This window comes from Salvia miltiorrhiza, chromosome 3, assembly GCF_028751815.1.
Source record: "Salvia miltiorrhiza cultivar Shanhuang (shh) chromosome 3, IMPLAD_Smil_shh, whole genome shotgun sequence".
In the NCBI taxonomy this organism is placed as follows: domain Eukaryota; kingdom Viridiplantae; phylum Streptophyta; class Magnoliopsida; order Lamiales; family Lamiaceae; genus Salvia; species Salvia miltiorrhiza.
Window position 1 is genome coordinate 14,088,084 of NC_080389.1, and position 19,349 is coordinate 14,107,432.

General features: G+C 38.4%; 1 protein-coding gene across 1 annotated transcript; it reads left to right on the forward strand.

Moving 5' to 3' along the window:
- The first annotated feature begins 9,795 nt into the window (after positions 1–9,795).
- Positions 9,796–12,450, forward strand: LOC131017742 (beta-amyrin 6-beta-monooxygenase-like). The gene is made up of 3 exons (XM_057946461.1): positions 9,796–10,778; positions 11,723–11,910; positions 12,026–12,450. The coding sequence occupies exons 1-3, from the start codon at positions 9,833–9,835 to the stop codon at positions 12,323–12,325; spliced, it is 1,434 nt and encodes a 477-aa protein (XP_057802444.1). The 5' UTR covers positions 9,796–9,832; the 3' UTR covers positions 12,326–12,450.
- The last annotated feature ends 6,899 nt before the right edge of the window (positions 12,451–19,349 follow it).

A 19,349-nucleotide genomic window follows, 5' to 3' on the forward strand; every position in this document is an offset into this window, starting at 1 on the left:
CAAAACTCCCAATTCAGCGGTCAACACGGCGCCCGCTGAAAACTGCACAATTCCCCTTCAAACTCGATGACCGCCGAGTTTGAAAACCAAGGCCAAAATTCTTCCAGGGACTTCGGCGACCTGGTCGGCGGTCGCCGAACTGGGCGCCGAATCCCCTCTTGTTTTTGCCCTCCGTCTTTTTCTCGCCTCTAGCTCGTTTTCTCCTCTTTTTTCTTGATTTCCAGGCTCGATTCTCTTACATCTCTTTCCTTAGACATATTCCTCACCAATCATGCTCCAAGAAACACTCATTCCTGCATCAAAATAGCCAAAACTATACCCGACCGTGAAATCATGGAATACTATGCAATAGGCTCTAAACGACAATAAAACGAGCACAAGATCGACTCAATCCACAGAAAATAAATCATATAAACTATGCAAAATGAGTGTTTATCATTCTCCCTCGTCTCTCTCTCAGATCGTGGCCCTTGCCTCGATTCCCAGCGAGCGTACGACTGGAGGCCGCCGCCGCCGCCGATCTGGACCCTAAGCCCCTCTCTAAACTTCAGCGTCACGACTACCGCTGACCTCCCTGCTCCCCGCTCGCAGACGGCACTCCACCACCACTGGCTTCCTATTTCTCCCCCGACTCCTCTCTGCAATTTCCAGCCACGATAGTGGTTTCACGCCACCACTGGGCCCTAGCCCCTGACTTTCCCCTTTTCTCTGGCTTCGACGGACAGCAGCAGCACCGCCGCCGCCGCCGTCGAAACTCTCCCCTCTAACATCGGCGACAACAGCCATAGGCTGTGCCTCCGTCGACTCGGTTCTCATGAAAAAGAAGCCCAACATCGAAACACTCAACTCGACACGACAAAAACGACAACAAGGGAAAGACAAAACTTCAACAAGTCTCTATCTTTTTTTTCAAAATCATGCTTTCATACATGTATGTACAGGTTTTGTATCATAGAGTTTCTAGTGACTTGCCATTTATTCAAAAATCTTGGTCCATCTTATTACGAATATATGTATGAACTATGTACATGAATGCATAAATTGTTTGTCTGGTTCTGACGCAAAGTTGTTGAAACAGCATATGCATATATAATGCTTCAGATCTTATGTTGTAATGAAATAGATGAGAAGTTTCAAACTAAAACCTTATGGTGCTTCATGTGGGGGAGAAATTCTTTGAACTGGAAGCTTTGTGTGGCTTCAAATCTTTCCTTGGTCTAGTTTCTTTGGTCTGATTGGTGTGGCCGAGAGAGAGTAAAGTGGATAACGAAGTTGTGTAATATGATGAAGAAGTAAATTATGAAAGGGGTAGGGGTGTGCTGCAGAAGTTGAAATCTCTTAGAATAGTGTGAAAGAAAAAACATGGTTAGGCATGTTGTTGATGGGAGGGAAGGGGACTGATGGGCAGTGTTGAGTGTGAGTGAATTGAGGGAGATGATTTGACAAATAAAATCTTCAGGGTTGAACTATCGCAACTGTTAATACTTCTTCAGGGTTCGCTAAATAAATAGCTCGTGCAAATGATAAATTCTCAATTTAAACAAATATGCAATGAATAAGAATTTAAATAAATAAATTTTACAAAACTTTTGCAAATCGTTTTGTTGGAATTAAAATAAATTCATTTTATTTATCCAACGTGAATCATCCTAACTTTTAGTTCAAAATTACTCTAAACATAGCTATAGGGGGACGGGGTATTACATCTCGCGTAGCCAATCTCCAACATAAAACTGTCAAACTTCTTGTACCACTGCTTCGGAGCTTGCTTCAGGCCATACAAGCTCTTCTTCAATTTGCACATAAGATTTTCTTTACCTTTCACCACGAATCGCTCAGGCTGTGTCATGTACAAGTTCTCATCCAAATCACCATGAAAGAACATCGTCTTTACATCCATCTAATGTAACAACAGGTTTTCTGCAACTACCATGCATAACACCAAATGAATAGTGGTAAGTTTCACGACAGGAGTAAACACGTCAGTATAATCAATACCATATCGTTTCTCAAACCCTTTAACAACCAGCCTGGCCTTGTAGCGTTTGCTTCAATCTTGATTCGATAAACCCACTTGCAGTGCAATGCCTTCTTTCCCTTTGGGAGCTCCACAAGTTCCCAAGTCTCATTTAGGAGAAGAAATGAAATCTCATCATCCATAGCAACTTTCCACCTTCGCTTGTTACTACCAGTACCTGCCTCTGCATAGCATTCAGGCTCAGCACCGCCAGTAAATAAAAAATAAAAGTTAGAGGGCAACTACCTATTAGGTGCGCGTCGCTCTCTAATCGGACTTGGCAGCGGATTGTTCGGTGGTGGGGTTCTTGGCTCCTCATCTGGAACCTCTTCAACATTCTGGCTCTCCTTGCTCCCACTCGAGTTTGAGATGTCTAACTCGACTACTTGAGAATCAGAATTGCCAGAGCTCGATGCCTTCAATATGTCCTTGTACAACACATGTTCATTGAAAATCACATCTCTACTTCAAATAACTTTTTGGTTCTGCTCATCCCATAGTCTATAACCGAACTCGTCTCCACCATAACCAATGAACCTACACTTAACAGATTTAGCATCCAACTTGCTTCTATTAATAGGATCAATGTGAGCATAAGCAACACAACCAAAGATGCCTAGGAAAGATAGATTCACCTATTTTCTCGTCTACTCTTCTTCGGGTATCATATTCTCCAATGGCACTGATGGACCCCTATTGATTAGGAATGCAACTGTGTTGACTGCATCTGACCAAACGACTTAGGCAACCCACTTTTCAGCCTCATACATCTAGCTCGCTCATTCAATGTCTTATTCATACACGCACTCTGCTACTTCGTTTTGTTGGGGAGTTCCTTTCACAGTTTTCTCCATGTGAATCCCATTCTCAGTACAATATTCTTTGAACTCCTTAAGTTTATATTCTCCTCCATTGTTGGATCGTAGACACTTCTCCTTCAGCCATGTTTCAGTTTCTACAAGGGCTCTCCACTTCCTGAAAGCATCAAACGCATCAGATTTATTTTTAAGAAAATAAACCCATACCTTTCGAGTGGAATCGTCAATAAAGGTTATGTAGTATCCTGAGTCACCAAGGGATTTTACAGGCGCTGGTCCCCATAGATCACTATGGACCAGTTCCAGCTTCTACGTCTTCAAGGTTCTGCCACCTCTCGAGAAGCTTACTCTCTTCTGCTTTCCGAACATGCAATCTTCTCATAGGCCAACTTCAATAGTTTCCAGGCTAGACAAGCCGATAATGCCACAAATCTGCCTTGTTCACTGCTCCTGCAAGATCAATGCAATCTTTAGAGTTAGTTGTCATATACAACGTGCCCTCTTTCTTTCTACGAGCTACAGTCATAGCTCCATTGGTTATCTTCCAATTACTGCAGCCAAACGTTACTGTTTAGCCCTCTGCATCAAGCTGCCCAATCGAAAGTAAATTCTTTTTCAGTCCGGGAATATGTCTGACTTTATTCAACTTCAACACGGATCTGTTGCATGTCACAACTAGCACGTCTCCCTTTCCCACGATTTTCAGGGGCTCATCATCAGTAAGATACACCTGTCCAAAATCGCCAGAGACGTAGTTTTCCATTATTCCGACACTACTGCATGAATGGAATGATGCTCCAGAATCTAGCACCCACGATTCTATCGGACTGCTCACATTCAAGACCAACGCATCACTTTATCGTCAGATGTGATTGTATTTGCTGTCTTCTTGTCTTCCTGATCCTTATTCTTATTTTTCTTCGATGATGTTTTACATTGACTCTTGTAGTGCCCACACTCCACACAATTCCAACACTGAATTGAACCCTTATCCTTTTTGGATTGGCTCTTTCCTCTGGACTTTGACCTACCCCGATTCTATTTTTCCTTCGAGCTGCCTCTATTTTTCGTGCTCAGTGCTGCTCCCGAAGAAGAAGATCCAGATTGTTTCCTATGAATTTCTTCACCAATCATCAGATCCCTTACTCTATCGAATTTCAGTTTTGCATCTCCGGCACTAACTGCAGTTACTAAGTTCACCCAACTGTCTGGCAGAGAAGATAGCATAACTAGGGCACGAAGTTCGTCATTGAACTTGATATCAACCGACTAAAGTTCAGATTAAACAAACGCCTTATCAGATATACCTTGTTTGCCTTGGACGGGTTCTGATACATCTCATCCAGGATCTTCAGCATACCCCTCGTCGACTTTGCTCCAATCGTGTGATAAGCTATGTCCTTTGACAACGACAAACGAATCGCGCTCATCGCTTTTTTATCCAGCAACTCCCACTCGTCTGCACACATATTTTCTGGTTTCGCTTTGAGAGGCAAGTACAAATCTTTACCATAGAGGAAATCTTCAATCTGTATCTTCCAGAAGCCGAAATCTAATCCATCAAACTTCTCGATTGCAACCTTTCCGTCGTTCATCGTGACTGCTCCCATTGAACCCCGAGCTCTTGATACCAGTTGTTAGGAAATAAACACAACAACAATCACAAAAGAAGAATGAAATACACACGAGAATTGTTTACCCAGTTCGTTACGTTGTGTAACTACGTCTGGGGGCGATGCCAAGCCAGGGTTCACTATATGATTTTCGGATATAGATTACAATGGGAGAACAACTATATATATAGCAATATTAATGAAACCCTAACTCTAGTCAAACTAGGAGACATGCTTGGGCCCCAAGAATACCACGAGCCAAATCCAATCAGGCTTCATACTCAACACGTTCCACCTATCTTGAAACAATTTATTTTTTGGGCGTCCTGTCTATCTTGAGGTATTTTTTTATTTGGTAAAAGTTTTACCCTCATTCACCTTTTCACTTTTTGACCTACACACAAAATACTACTTTCTTAATTCTCGTGCAAAAAAAAAGGTCTCAAGATAGCCGGGACGGAGGGAGTAATATTTCGAGTTAGTGTGCTCCAACTTACATCAAATTATAATAGTATGTTTTGTCAAAATCTATAGTGTTTTTTTATAAATTACATAATTAAATAATGAAATTTTAAAGGTCGTGCAATGGAGGACTCGAACCCAAGACCTCAGGTCTTGGACATTAACCTCCTACCATGAGACCAACACACGCACACGTCAAGATCTATACTTGTTATTCAAGGTTGTGTTCTATTTAGTTGTAAATTTATTGAAAATAAGAGAAAAGAAAAAATGGAAAAAAATTATCACATTTTAGTATGAAAATATTATGAAGAGAGAGAAAAGAGAGAGAGAGAGTGGAGAAAGAGAAAAGGAAGACACAGAAGGATAGATATAGATAGATGAGTTAAATTGTACTCCCTCCATCCATGAAAGTACTTCCTACTTGTCCTTTTTAGGATGACCACAAAAAAAACTTTCTACCTATTTTGGGACTATAGCCCACCACTTAAAAATACTCCATTTACCCTTCCTTTTTTACCAACACAATAAATTACTAACACTTTTTCACAACTTTTTCTACAATCTCAATACACTCAACAATATTTTATTAAAACTCTGTTGGAAATATAGCTTGCGGCCGGGCATATTACATTGCGATAGAAATGTAGAAGATTATAAATTACAATGAACTAAACAATATTGAAAAATACAAGAATGAAACCCGTAGGAAAATAGAGCCGAGTCGAGGAGAATCCTCCATCCGCAAGACGAGATACATCTCGATAGTGCTCATGGTTTGATGTGTCGTCTCTAAAGATAAAACGATTTCATCTCGTGGGTAGCAGCACCGCAAACCAACGAGCTCCAACGAACTGGAATGAGGCGAGAACAAAGCTCTAGATTATACGAGTGTAGAGAGAATGCTTGTGATACTAGTATGCAGAAAATCTGGAGTCTTCATGGTATGTTATGCATGGTGTGATTGTATTTATAGGCACAGTTCTTCCATGAGGGCGTATGACAACAATAAATTTCCATTAAGGGAGATTCAAAACTGCTGGGAGTTACAAGTGTAACTACTGGATGTTTGAATTCAGCTATGTAACTCCCTCCCGTCTTATTATGACGGATGTTACATGTTGTGGGACAGTAACCGTCAGGTCAACAGCTGTGTGCATGAATGGGCCCAACAGATTGGGCCTTGATTCTTTTTGGGCCAAGAAATCATTGGTCCAAAATAATAAGTCAATTGAGAGCTAAGGCTTGGCCCAAAGGCCATCCAAATTAAGACCAATTGCCGAGGTCGGGGTCGGACGTCGGACACTGGGGGCGCGCATATGGGCTTTGCAGCTAGTTGCGTGTGCACACAATTTTATTACATGTACTGATGTAATAACTTATATAATGTCTTAATTATCATCCGCAAATCAATGTGTATGTGTGATAGGCATTAACATCTCTTTAATACTTATCACTTTTCCACAACTCAATATTTCAAGTACCAAACTTTGATTAATAATTTCTCACTCACCGGAAATCGGTTTTGAGTAAGTAAATATACTACGATGATCTACTTGAAACGTAGATCGATCCTGTGCCATTTAGTTTTTCTAAATTAAAAATTTTCGGTACTTGAAAATTAGTCAAACATTTGTCAACTCAATAACCAATTTCCTACAAACTTGTGTCACTCCTTCCTAGGAAGTTCTTTCGTGGACGGAGGGTGTATAAATTTTGATAGTAAAATTGAAAGATTATAAAAATATACAATGTGGGAAAATATTATCACACTTATATATAATTTATGATAATATTATCATGAATTGGGGTGAAAAGGTGGGCAAATATGTTGTTATGGAAAATTTTCCCGTCTTCCCAATGACAATTTTCCAACAAAGAGAATATGTGAAAAAAGTGATATATATATATATATATATATATAAAATATATGTATTTCACCCTATTCTATCAAAGAGAAAGCACCTCTACCATCAACAAATAAAAAAACTATATATAGTATTATTTGGACGTGGATTTAACTTGAGTTCTTGATCTTTTACATACAATGCATAAATTTTATAAGTCGAATCCATCTCAGGCAAAGTTTAGATTTCATTCAAATAATTATTAAATTGGCTTATTGCTGGGTTCAACAGAAAATAAAATCTAACCATCAATAATTTAATGTGAGCCATTATTCAAGAACCATTTCTGTTAATCTTATGTCCACTTCCTTCAAGCAGTCTCTATTTCTTCTCGTAAATATCTAAGGTGAATATAATATGCAACATATAATAAATGTGCGTTCTCTTTGATTGTAAATTTATGATGGAAAAAGGAGGGATAAATAAAATTTCACCCTTTAAATCCTTATTTTCTTCTCCTTCACTGTAAAATAGAATTTGACCTTACATTTTCTTATAAAATTAATGTATTCACTATCAAATTTAATTCGAAAAAGAAAATTAAATTTTCTGTCATTAGGATATGAAGTTAGGTTTTGCATTTATCTATAGTAGATTTTCATAATAATTGAGTAGTGGACGTCGTATACCACATCAAGAATTAAATGAGTATAGTAATAAGTAGGGTCGAACAACAGAGAATGGGTAATTGCAATCAATTTCCTATAGATTAAATTGGTGTAGCCACTACGCCTTAATTTTGAGAGAGAAAATATTTATAAACTAAGAAAGCAATAAATTAACAAAAATCACACTAGAAATAAATCAATGAAATAAATCAATGAAAGGTAATTCGGCTCGAATAAATCCATATTAATTTAATAACTTTGTTCATCGACGCAAAGATAAATTAATCCCTATCAACCAACCAGTTATAGGATACCGTGAACGCAACAGACGTACCCTAATTCCTACTTACTGTGTCGATAAACAGTTGGAGACGTCAGACCTGCCTATTTCCCTTATTAAAATATAATCTAGCTGGAGACATCAGACATGGATTTAATATTCTAATAGCATTAAGATGAAGGAACCCAATTTAGACAAATTACCCAAAAACGCAAGTAATAATTCGTCTACCAATTTATTCCTACTACGGACATGGTAGCTTTATCACTATCAGCCCTATTCCAACAATTACGGATTGACAGGAACCAATTGACTTTAATCTAATTAAACCTAAGCTGGTCAGACTTAAATAAAATCAGAATTGTCTTTAAACATAAGGAATAAATCGAAATCAACAGGAATCAATTATCTGCTCAATTAGGTCTCACTGAATATTAAATAAATACTTCATTATTCTCACCGAATTAAAGATTTAGCTACTCATAATTAAACTAAGAACAATCAAATAAATTAAAGCAATCACAGAAATCAAAATAATAATTAAATTGCAAAACAAATAATTAAAAGTCACCACTCTTGAATTAGAAAAATCGTCTGCCAATTGTGCTTCAATGTACGTAGCCGCCACTATCTAATTGCTAATCAAAAGAAAAATCACAAAGTAATTCCAAAGCTAATAACGTGTAGTAAAAGTCAAAACCGAGTAAACCTAATACTATATCTCTAATATATAGGCGGCTGACCTAATTAACATAAAACTAAGGGATTTAAATCCCTTCATAGCCTTCACTTAGCCCACAAATTGGGCCAATCGGCTCTTACAAACATAAGCCAAAAAATTAATCAAAACAAGAGTATTATGTTTTAATTAAATCCTATAATGCACGGATTCGCCGGAAATCACCACATTGCAGTATCCGATTCGCTCAAGGGTGCGATTCGCGTGGGATACGCACGGGATTCGCCACATGGCGAATCCCTCAAAAAAAAAAAAAAAAAAAAAATGGGTGCGCGAATCCGGTGCGCCAATCTCACGAATCCGGCGGTGGCGAGGGAGCGCGACTGCGTCTGAAGATGGAGGTTGAGCGCGGCGGCGTCTGAAGATGGACTTCGTCGAGGGAGCGTCTGGAAGTCGTCGAAGCTCAGCCCGGAGTTGGAGCGCCTGGAAGTCGTCGAGGGAGCGGTGGAGCGCCTGCCCCAGCTCATCCACCGTGATTGGGGAAAGAAAAGGGGGTGGGAGGGAGTCGGTGGAGCGCCTGGAAGAGAAAGAAGGAAGAAAAAGAAAGAAAAGAGGGGGGTGGGGGAGTCGGTGGGGTTGGGTAAGGAAGAAAGAAGAAAAAGAAAGAAGGGGGGAGGGAGAGAGAGAGTTTGTCGGCTGAGTGGGGGTGGGGTAGGTAGGGTTTTAATTTTTTTTTTGGTTTTGATTTTTAAAGTATTTTTATTTAAATTTTTGTTTCTTTTTTTTAAAAAATTTAAAATAGAATCGTATAAATGAGATTAAATGAAAATGAGGATTTAAGCACCTTCTTATTACAAATTTATATATATATATATATATATATATATATATATTTGATTGGTTATATATAATAAAAATATATAATATAATAGACGTATCCTTCACGAATCGCACCCTATAATTTTTAAAAATCCGTATCCCTGCACCCGAATCGTATCGCTCCCGCACCCGCCCCCTCGCACCCGTGCAATCTAGATTAAATCTAAAATAATTAACTCCAAGTTCAATATCTAATCGTCTCCTTAAAATCACGCCATCTTCATAAAAAATACACCCTTCACCAACTTTCTTCATCTATGAGCCTCCAACCACGATTCATGCAATTCATGCGCCAAAATACTAACGAACTTGGACAATATCAAATAAAATTACACGATGATAAACACGAATCTAGACATCTCGCACACATCATTGAGCTAAGAATAATTGTCCATTTTTTATTTTAAATAAGGATTCTCATTTAAAGATCATATAATAATATAGACTCAATGTAAGAGTTTTGACTTTATATATTAATTAACCACTCTATTACTATAGTAAACACAGTACACACCCTCCGGATTTAACATTAAATACCTCTGTCTTCTTCACATGTTCTGAGTAGTAATATGGAGATCTTGACGATGCCTTATCTTCTCCCTCTTCTTCTTCTTCCTCTCTCGCTCTGTCTCATCTTCTTCATTCGCAAAAGGGGTTCGGCCCATCCGACAAACCTGCCTCCCGGCTCCGAGGGTTGGCCGATTCTGGGAGAAAACATGGAGCTCACCATGTTAGGCAGTCAGCAACTGGTGAGAAACAGGATGCAGAAATACTCTCGCGATGTATTCAAAACCTCGTTGTTGGGGGAGAAAGTGGCCGTGCTATGCGGCGCACAAGGCAACAAATTCGTCTACACGAACCAGAACAAACTCTTCAATCGATGGCCCCCTCTATCACTGAGAAGGGCGTTGTATCAAGATCTCGATGTGAAGAGCCATCAAGAACCTAAGGCCACTTTCCAAAACTTCCAATACGACATTCTCAACCCGGATAGCTTGAAGAGGTACGTGCCCGTGATGGACTCGTTAGCTCGTGAGCAGCTCGAGCAAAGCTGGAACCCTGCTTCTGTGGTGAAGGTTCTTCCGTTGACAAAGACATACGCCTTTGAGCTGGCGTGCAGAGTGTTCATGAACGTGGCGGATTCGGAGCGCCTGGGCAGGTTGTTGGAGCCCCTTTCTCTTCTGGCGAAAGGGATCTTGTCCTTGCCTATAAACCTGCCGGGGACGGCCCTGAACCGCGCTATCAGAGGGTGCAAAGTGGTGCGGGGTGAGTTGAAGAGGGTGGTCGAGGAGAGGAGGAAGGAGATGATGATGATGAAGGGGAGCCGTGGAGAGGACTTGCTGTCGAAGATGGTGGTGGCGACTAATGAAGATGGGGAATATATGAGTGATAATATGGTTGTTAATGTGATTCTTGGTTTGCTTGTTGGCGCCGAGTACGAGCTCTCCTCAACAATCACTATTGTCATATATTATCTTGCCGAGCTTCCTCACATATACGATGAGGTTTTGAAAGGTAAGAGTTGAATTGTTCCACTATTATTTATATGAATTGATTATCTAATAGTATGAAGTGTTAGAACAATATATATATGATTAGGATCAAATAAAAAAACTCATTTTCTATGAAAATTACAAACAACTTGCAATTAACCTATAAAGTAATGAACTCGTGGTCCTAGGTTTGAATCCCATGAAAAATACTTTACATGTTAAGCACACGTTTGATTGAGTGTTTTTAGAGGTCGGAAAGAGATTCAATTAATTGAATCCATTCCTTGTAGTTTGGTTTGGGTAATGGTTGAGTTAACCATTACCCTTACTTGAGGATAACCCAATCACCGAATATGTTACCCCTCAAAATAGATGGGAAACAAAAGAAAGAAAATCTCTTACTAATGATTTCTTTCCATTGTTAAACGAAACACTTAATAAAAGTAATAGTTATTGTTACCATTACATAAATTTATTTGATTTCATTCCCTTTCCTTTCATCTACTTGAACCAAACGAGCACTAAGTGTAGTTAATTACTTTAGGGTGCATCTACTTTGGTGGTAAAATTTTCATTGGAAAATGATGGATAAGAAAATATGAGAAAATATTATATTTTTCTCATTTTTTATCCTATGTTTACTAGAGATAAAAAAATGAGAAAATATTGAATAATATTTTCACACTACCATAGGATAATATTATCCGACACTCGAGAGAAAATGAGTGAAAATGAGCTGCCCGACAAAATGTTCCACTTGCCCGGAGAAACTTTTCCATCATAATAAACATGTGAAAATGATATGATCGTGAAAATATAATTTTTCTCTGATTTTCCATCAAAGTAAACACACCCTTATATGTTAACTGATAAAGGTTCGATTTTTATGGAAAATTAAATTAATTTCTACTGTAATCCAACACGTACTATATCATCGTCTTGCTTTCATTGTCATGTCTCTTACAGAGCAAATGGAGATTGCAAAATCGAAAGGCCCAGACGAGGTTCTGACATGGAAGGATGTGGAGAAGATGAAGTACACGTGGAACGTCGTGTGCGAATGCTTGAGACTAACACCCCCTTCAATAGGAGCATTCAATGAGAGCACTGCTGAGTTCACGTATGCAGGTTTCACCATCCCTAAAGGATGGAAGGTGCGACATATTTAATCAATATCTATCTCTATACTACTAATAAATAAGTATATACTATAATCTTGGTTATTAATTACTTTACTTATCAAGAAATAATATGATCATGAACTCGTAGGTACTGTGGACCCCTCATTCATCCCACATGAATGCCGACTACTTTCCGGAGCCGGAGAAGTTTGATCCTTCGCGGTTTGAGGGGAGCGGACCTGCGCCTTACACGTACGTTCCCTTTGGAGGAGGAGCAAGAATGTGTCCAGGTAGGTTCTATGTTAAGTTTGTGATAATGGTATTCACCCACAATTTGGTGACAAGGTTCAGACTTGAAAAGTTCATTCCAAATGAGAAGATGTTGTATCATTCTTCGCCTGCACCCGCTCATGGCCTTCCTCTTCGCCTCCATCCTCATCAAAAATAAATCAATCTCGTCTTTGAGTATTCTGCCTGGTTTGTGTTGTTTATTTGACAATGTGTGGAAATTTCAAGCTTAATTAAAATGTAAGAATAAGCGACCAAGTAGAAATTGTTCTTTGGTATTCTCTATCTTTTTTGTCCATAACTAGCAGAAAAAAGAGGCAGCACCCTACTCTAGCCAAAACCTTTTAGTTATAGGAAATTCTAGCCATAAAAATAAAAATATGGAAATAATAGCATTTTTGACTGAAATACCCTTTTAGTGTGTAACAGTATAAAATACTCTATTACACACATTTTATAAGCGAAAAAGTGTGTAACAGTGTAAAATACACTGTTACACACTTTTTCGCAATCACACACTTTTACGTAATTACACATTTTTGAGAAAAAGTGTGTAACATTGTAAAATACACTATTACACGATTTTTAAAAAAGTGTGTAACAGTGTATTTTACACTGTTACACACTTTTTTGCAATTACACACTTTTACGTTATTACACACTTTTCCGAAAAAGTGTGTAACAGTATTAAGGGTATAATTGTACATTTACATTAAAAAAGGCTAGTTTTTCCATATTTTTATTTGGGTGGACATTTTTTCCTTTTCTTATCCAAGAAGTGCTAATTGAGCCTATTAACTCCAGAAAAAGAACGTGCTATGCACGTTTAACAAATGTGATTTTATATGATGAAAATAAAATATATAAATATTATTATATAGTTTCAAATATTTTTATTAATTAATTATATTTATGAAATTGACTTGTTCATTTGGCTATTATGAAAACTTTAAAAAGGTATATCAATAAAACTATTAATTAATAAATGAAAATGTAATAAACTAATATTCATAATATATATACGTCTAAAGAAAATGCCAAAAGATCTATGAAAAATATCCTAAATTATCTAAACGCGGAGCAAAACGAATTTTAAAGTTCTTCTTGTTTGATTTTGACTATTCTGGATCTTTTCTTTTTATTTTTGGTTTTTGATCGACAGGATGTTGTTCAGCGGCAGATTGTCGTCCAATAACGACAGTTCTCTGCAACATAATTAATATATAAATTGCAAAATCCTGCAAATAAAATATTTATTCTGTTACGTTATCATGTAATTTTCAATAAATTAAAAGGTGATGATATTATTGCAACGTTTTGAAAATAATGTTAAAAATCATAAAATAGAATCACATAATGTACGGCCAATAATCTATATCTATACCTATTATAAAAGAGCCTTGTTTTACAAAATTTGATTTGCCTATTATGTCCCTATTTTTTAATTTATTTTAAGGGCAATAATGTAATATCATTTTATTATGATTGTTGTTGTTGTTGTTATTATTATTATAGAAGAATCCCACACTAATCACAATTCTTTGTATATATATTATTAAGCAATGCTAATAAATATATATTATATCATACATATTTCCTCATTATAAATATTCTTGAGTTTTAAGGGGCACTTGTAGCACTGAGATATAAAAATAAGTTATTTATGAGATGAGATTTCTAATAGGTTGAGCTATTATATTTTTTTCGATGATGGGATTAGAGAATGAAATACTTTGAGGAAATAAGGATATAGGGAGATGTTGGTGGAACATTGATGAAGTTAAAATTTTCTTTTCTTTCATTAGTAGTAGCAGCTCTGGCGAAACCGAGCTCTAGCGTAGCCGAGCTCTACTCTGGGAGCATAGCTGAAGATTGAGCTCTGCATGTAACACCCCGTACTTTTATGAGTAGTAGAAGTGTCGAGACACTACAGAGAGTACTATGGTACTGAGATATAAGATTATAATTAAGATGAGATGGAGTTATGGTGATAAATAGAGATATTGAGCATTAGAGTCACACCTTTTGATGAGATAAGTTATTATTCTAGGTGGAGATATGAGTCTGATAGTATTTTTGATGTTTGAGAGTGTTTGATAAACTTTGAGAATGGAAAAGTTGACGAATTTTCGAATTACTCTTGACTGCACTATTCTGCCTTGAGTCTTGCTCTACTCTGCCGAGTTGGGATTTCGCTGCTTCAAACCAAGAAGTCATTCGTCTGCCCAAACAGAGGGGACGACATTCCTCTGACAGAGGGGAAGTCTTTCGTCTGCCCAAACAGAGGGGACGACATTCCTCTGACAGAGGGGAAGTCATTCGTCTGCCCAAACAGAGGGGACGCCATTCCTCTGACAGAGGGGAAGTCATTCGTCTGCCCAAACAGAGGGGACGCCATTCCTCTGACAGAGGGGAAGTCATTCGTCTGCCCAAACAGAGGGGACGACATTCCTCTGACAGAGGGGAAGTCATTCGTCTGCCCAAACAGAGGGGACGACATTCCTCTGACAGAGGGGAAGTCATTCGTCTGCCCAAACAGAGGGGACGACATTCCTCTGACAGAGGGGAAGTCATTCGTCTGCCCAAACAGAGGGGACGTCTTTCCTCTGACAGAGGGGAAGTTTTTCCTCTGCCCAGACAGAGGCGAGCCGATTCCTCTGCCCTGCCAGAGGCGAGCTCATTCCTCTGCCCTGCCAGAGGGGAGCCGAGTCCTCTGCCCTGCCAGAGGCGAGCTCATTCCTCTGCCCAGAAGGCATTCCTCTGCCCAGTCAGAGAATGCATTCCTCTGGCGAGCATTTCTCTGCTCTGGTGCGGAACTAACTTTAGAAGAGAAAAGTCAAAGCAAGTGGATAAACATAGTTGACAGATAAGATTTTTATGCAAGTGGATAATTAAGCATGTGTTAATTATCCAATACTTGATGGCTAAGTAAATGGGTTATATATATATAACACCTTTCTCTTTCATCCCCCATAACAGACGTCCCTTTCCTCTCGATTTTCTTTCTTTTTCCATCAACACCTGCCATTGTTGGGCATAACTAAAGTTCCATAGATCATTTCTACACCATAGAAAACTCTAAAATCAAGCACAAAACATCTTTATCTCCATAAATCAAAAGCTAGAGCGTGTTCGAAAGCTTAGTTTCCAGAAGGAGGAGCTATACTGTTTTCTTCAAAATCATAGAGTAAGCCTCTAAACACATGAATCTACTTATATTTAAGCTTTATGAGTATGTAGATGAAGGATCAAAGCATGAAAACAACTCCTAATTCAAGTTGGTAATTTTCGAAGATTATTAGGGTTGGTAGTCGTCTAAAATTTTGTCGTCTTCTAACTTTAAGATGGAGAGTATATGCATGCTATTAAGATGTTAATTATTGGTCTTTGAATGAAAAGCATGTTTTGATTTTGAGATATGGTTTATAAAGGTGTTAGGTTGTGAGATGTTGGAAAGATTGAAGTTCATGAAGAAAGTGAGGAGTTGAGTATGGAAATGAGCCTATAAGATTGTGTTATGATAGTTGGTGGATTAAAAATGATTATTAGAAATGTTTGATAACGATTATGATGAATTGGTTTGACAAGAAAATAGAGTATGCTTGGCTATATGTTTAGGATGGACTAGTTAATGAGTTAATTGGCTAGCTTTTAAGCTACTGACTTGATTGTTTCGACGGGGTCTTTGACACCCAAAAATCTTGAAAATTTTATGGTAAGTATATATAAGTGTTAGGAACGTTCATGTAAAATTTGAGGTCATTTGAACATCGTCTGATAACCTTTTAAATTATGAGTCTCCAACTGCAACTTTCTACCGAAAGTGTGGAAGAAACAAATACTAGAGTCACTTTTCCAGTAGCTTTTCGTGAGTTTATGGTTTCCAAATTTTTATATGAACGAGATGAACATGTTAGCTAGCTACCCATAAAAGTTTAAGTCTTTTTGACAAGATCTACTATTTTTCTAAAATCAAAACTTTCAGTTGCACAAAACTGTCAAAAATGGTAGACTGTAGGAAAATGGTCATATCTTTTAAACCACAAGGAATTTTGCAACCTACTTTTTTTAAAATGAAACTAGACGTTAAGAGGTTTCAAATGATATGAGTCCCAAACCCAGAAGAGTTCTGAGGTAAAGCAGTTTATTACTTGAAGTTGGGACAGAGTATATAAAGTCAAGTATGGTCTTTCACAAATTACACCTACCTTTGATTTAGTAAATTGCATGTGTTAATGACAATAACTATACACCTTAGTAATTCATAAAAATGCTAAAGGGGTGTATATATGTAGATATAACGCTTTTTCCGAGTTAATTTACTTAACCAAATTTGGTTCTCTTTAACCACATGGTGAAGTCATTAAGCATTATGTGAGTTATCTGATATATATTAAAGAATGTGATATAACATTATAACTTTGGTATGTGATTGTTATATGGGTTTGAGTATTTAGGAGTCGTTCTTTAAGGAACAGATTAGACTTAAAATTTTGGTGATGTGTTGAAAATAGAATATTTTGAAAGTATTATAAGAGTGATTTGTTACGAAGAGTGATTAGTTACAAGGAAATAATAAGAAAGGAAGACTAGTACTTAGATAAGAATAGTAAACCTAGTGGGGATTTGTCTGATCGACGTTTATTTTATGACATGATCGTCTATGCCAACGATGATATCTGAAGACGCGAGTCAAAGGCATAAGTAGGATTTCTCCGAAGTACAAGTACCAAAGCTAAGATTTCCAGGTGGGCATTACTTTCTAATACTTCTATTACAGGCTTTCTAAATGATGATTTTGATGATGTCTATAAGTTTTAAGATGATAAATTGATGTTTGAACTAATTAACTTGCCGAGTTTTGATGACGATGAGCCTGTATGTTACCCTCTACGGATGAAATGATTTCGGGTCCTGCCAAAGGCGGGATTGTGTACATGGAGGTAACCGTGAGCTGTATACCGGGTTGGCCAGTCAGAAATGACTGCGAGCCGACTGTCAGGTCGGCCGGTTACGGTGCTTGAGAAGGAGGCCTACTTCTCAGTACCATGATGATGATGATGATGAGTTGTAGAAGTGGTACTACATGCTAAGTATTTATGACTGCAGTCTATTTTTCATTACTTTATGATGTTTATAATTTATCAATTGCTTACACAGGTTCTTTTAAGTAAAACCCCTGTGTGATGTATAAATGGCAAGTTAAATGTATAGCTCTAAGAGCGAGATTGTTTATTTTCGGCTTATGTCCACTGAGTATTTTATACTCAGCCCTGCATGTATTTCTAAATGTGCAGGATGAGCAAGGAGAGAGATTGGGGGATTGCTGGAGGGCTGTTGTTCATAGACGACCCTTTTGAGTACCGTATTTTACTTCTCTACGGTTGTACAAATAGTTGAAGACTATGTTCTTGAAGCTTAATTAGGATTGTTACTCTCAGCTATATGTCTTCATACATATAGTCTGATCACGTTTTGCTGTGCTACCCTGAACAATTTGAATCATTGTAAATATTTAGCTATACTCCTTTCGTTTTCGTTGACTAGAACCTTGATACATTTGAATAAATGAAGCCGATAATGTTTCTATTATGATTGATGATATTATATTTGTTTTTTTTACTTGAATTATTAGTAGCTTCCACTTGACGAGTCTTTCAGATTCCCTTGTTCTACCCTATCGTTTTATTAGTCGTATCGATACCCAATCTACGCTATCACTGGCTAGATGTCGGGCTGCGACAGAGTGGTATCAGAGCAGGTCGTCTGCTCTGAGTTTCATTCTTGATTAAGTTCAAACTCCTTGATTGAGTTAAACTTTCACAATTGAGCCAAATGATTGATTTCAACTATCCTTGAATTGAGTAAATCTTTGATCTCATTTACTCAAGAGACTAAGTCCTACCTTGAGATTGAGTCTAGCCTACTTTGAATCCTTAGGCTATAGTGAAAATAAGATTGAGAGTAAGTCTAAAACAACACCTCAGCGCCCCATCTCCTCCGGCTTATCGAGGTAAGAGTTATTACTTTTGAACTGTTTTATGTTGAATATGAATATTGATAGTGATGAACTAACGAGATATGTAATGTTTTGATGGATGGAACTGCTTGAGGTGATGGAATATGATGTGAGCCAGTGGTTTTGGAATGAATGGAGAAATATTGAGGCTAGAATAGCCAATGCACCACCGTACCAAACGAGATTGCGTATGTCATTGTTTGAGATATATCAAGTAAGTTCCTTATCCTTGATGTGATAGAAGTTAAAATTTTATTCCAGGATGCAGCGACAGTTAAGAGAGATGATGCGCCGATGGTTCATGAATTATAGGCCCCAAGAAGGGGATACACTAGGAGAATTTTTAGCCCACTACCACAACCGATGGCTGGAGACTACCACATATGGGATTGACGAAGCAGAGGCTATCACGAGTTTGATTCCACAGTTACCACCTGAGTGGCAAGATTGGGCGGCTTCACTAGTGCCGCAGTATATAGTTAGGACTGGGTATGGACGATTCGAGCATGCAGATTTTAGGGGTTTTGTAGCGACGATTAGTCATCGTTACTTTGTGTTTGATGATCCCCCATCACCACCATATGATGCACCCCCTCCTCCGACAGATCCTTTCCCGATTATACCTGCACCCCCATCTGATGAGGTTCCATATATTCCGGAGCCATTTGTGCCTGATGAGGCCATTGCTTTTGAGCCTATTGTCCCGGATTCTGCTGTTCCGGAGTCGGGTATTCTGCAGACTGGATCGCCATATATGGATTTTGACCCATTTCATTACTTGACGCTGATACCCTTTCCCAGTGCTGATCTGCCTCCTTGGGAGCCGGCCCCAGCGACAGCGCCATTATCATTGCCTCCCACAGAGATTATACCACCTATTCCATCTCCGATGCCTTGGACCGAGTATGTGCCTTTTGATCCTTACCCGAGGGTTGCTCCTCTACCTGAGCCCGGCACATTTGAGTTTCAGCTTTATATGCATCCTATTCTATACCCACCATCCAGAGATGCACAGGAGGGACCGTCTCGTCCGATTCCGATTGATAGTGATGATGAGGACCCAGACGAGGAGACGCCAGAGATGACAGTTGGGCATGGACAGACCCGACCACTACGGCGTCGGACCACTGCTGATGGAGTTGATATATGGGAGCCTATTCCAGAG

Excerpts from the sequence above, each read along its gene's own strand:
- LOC131017742 (XM_057946461.1), top strand. The coding sequence starts at position 9,833 with ATGGAGATCTTGACGATGCCTTATCTTCTCCCTCTTCTTCTTCTTCCT. Across the intron at positions 10,779-11,722 it reads ATACGATGAGGTTTTGAAAG|AGCAAATGGAGATTGCAAAA; the intron begins GTAAGAGTTGAA and ends TGTCTCTTACAG. Across the intron at positions 11,911-12,025 it reads CCATCCCTAAAGGATGGAAG|GTACTGTGGACCCCTCATTC; the intron begins GTGCGACATATT and ends ATGAACTCGTAG.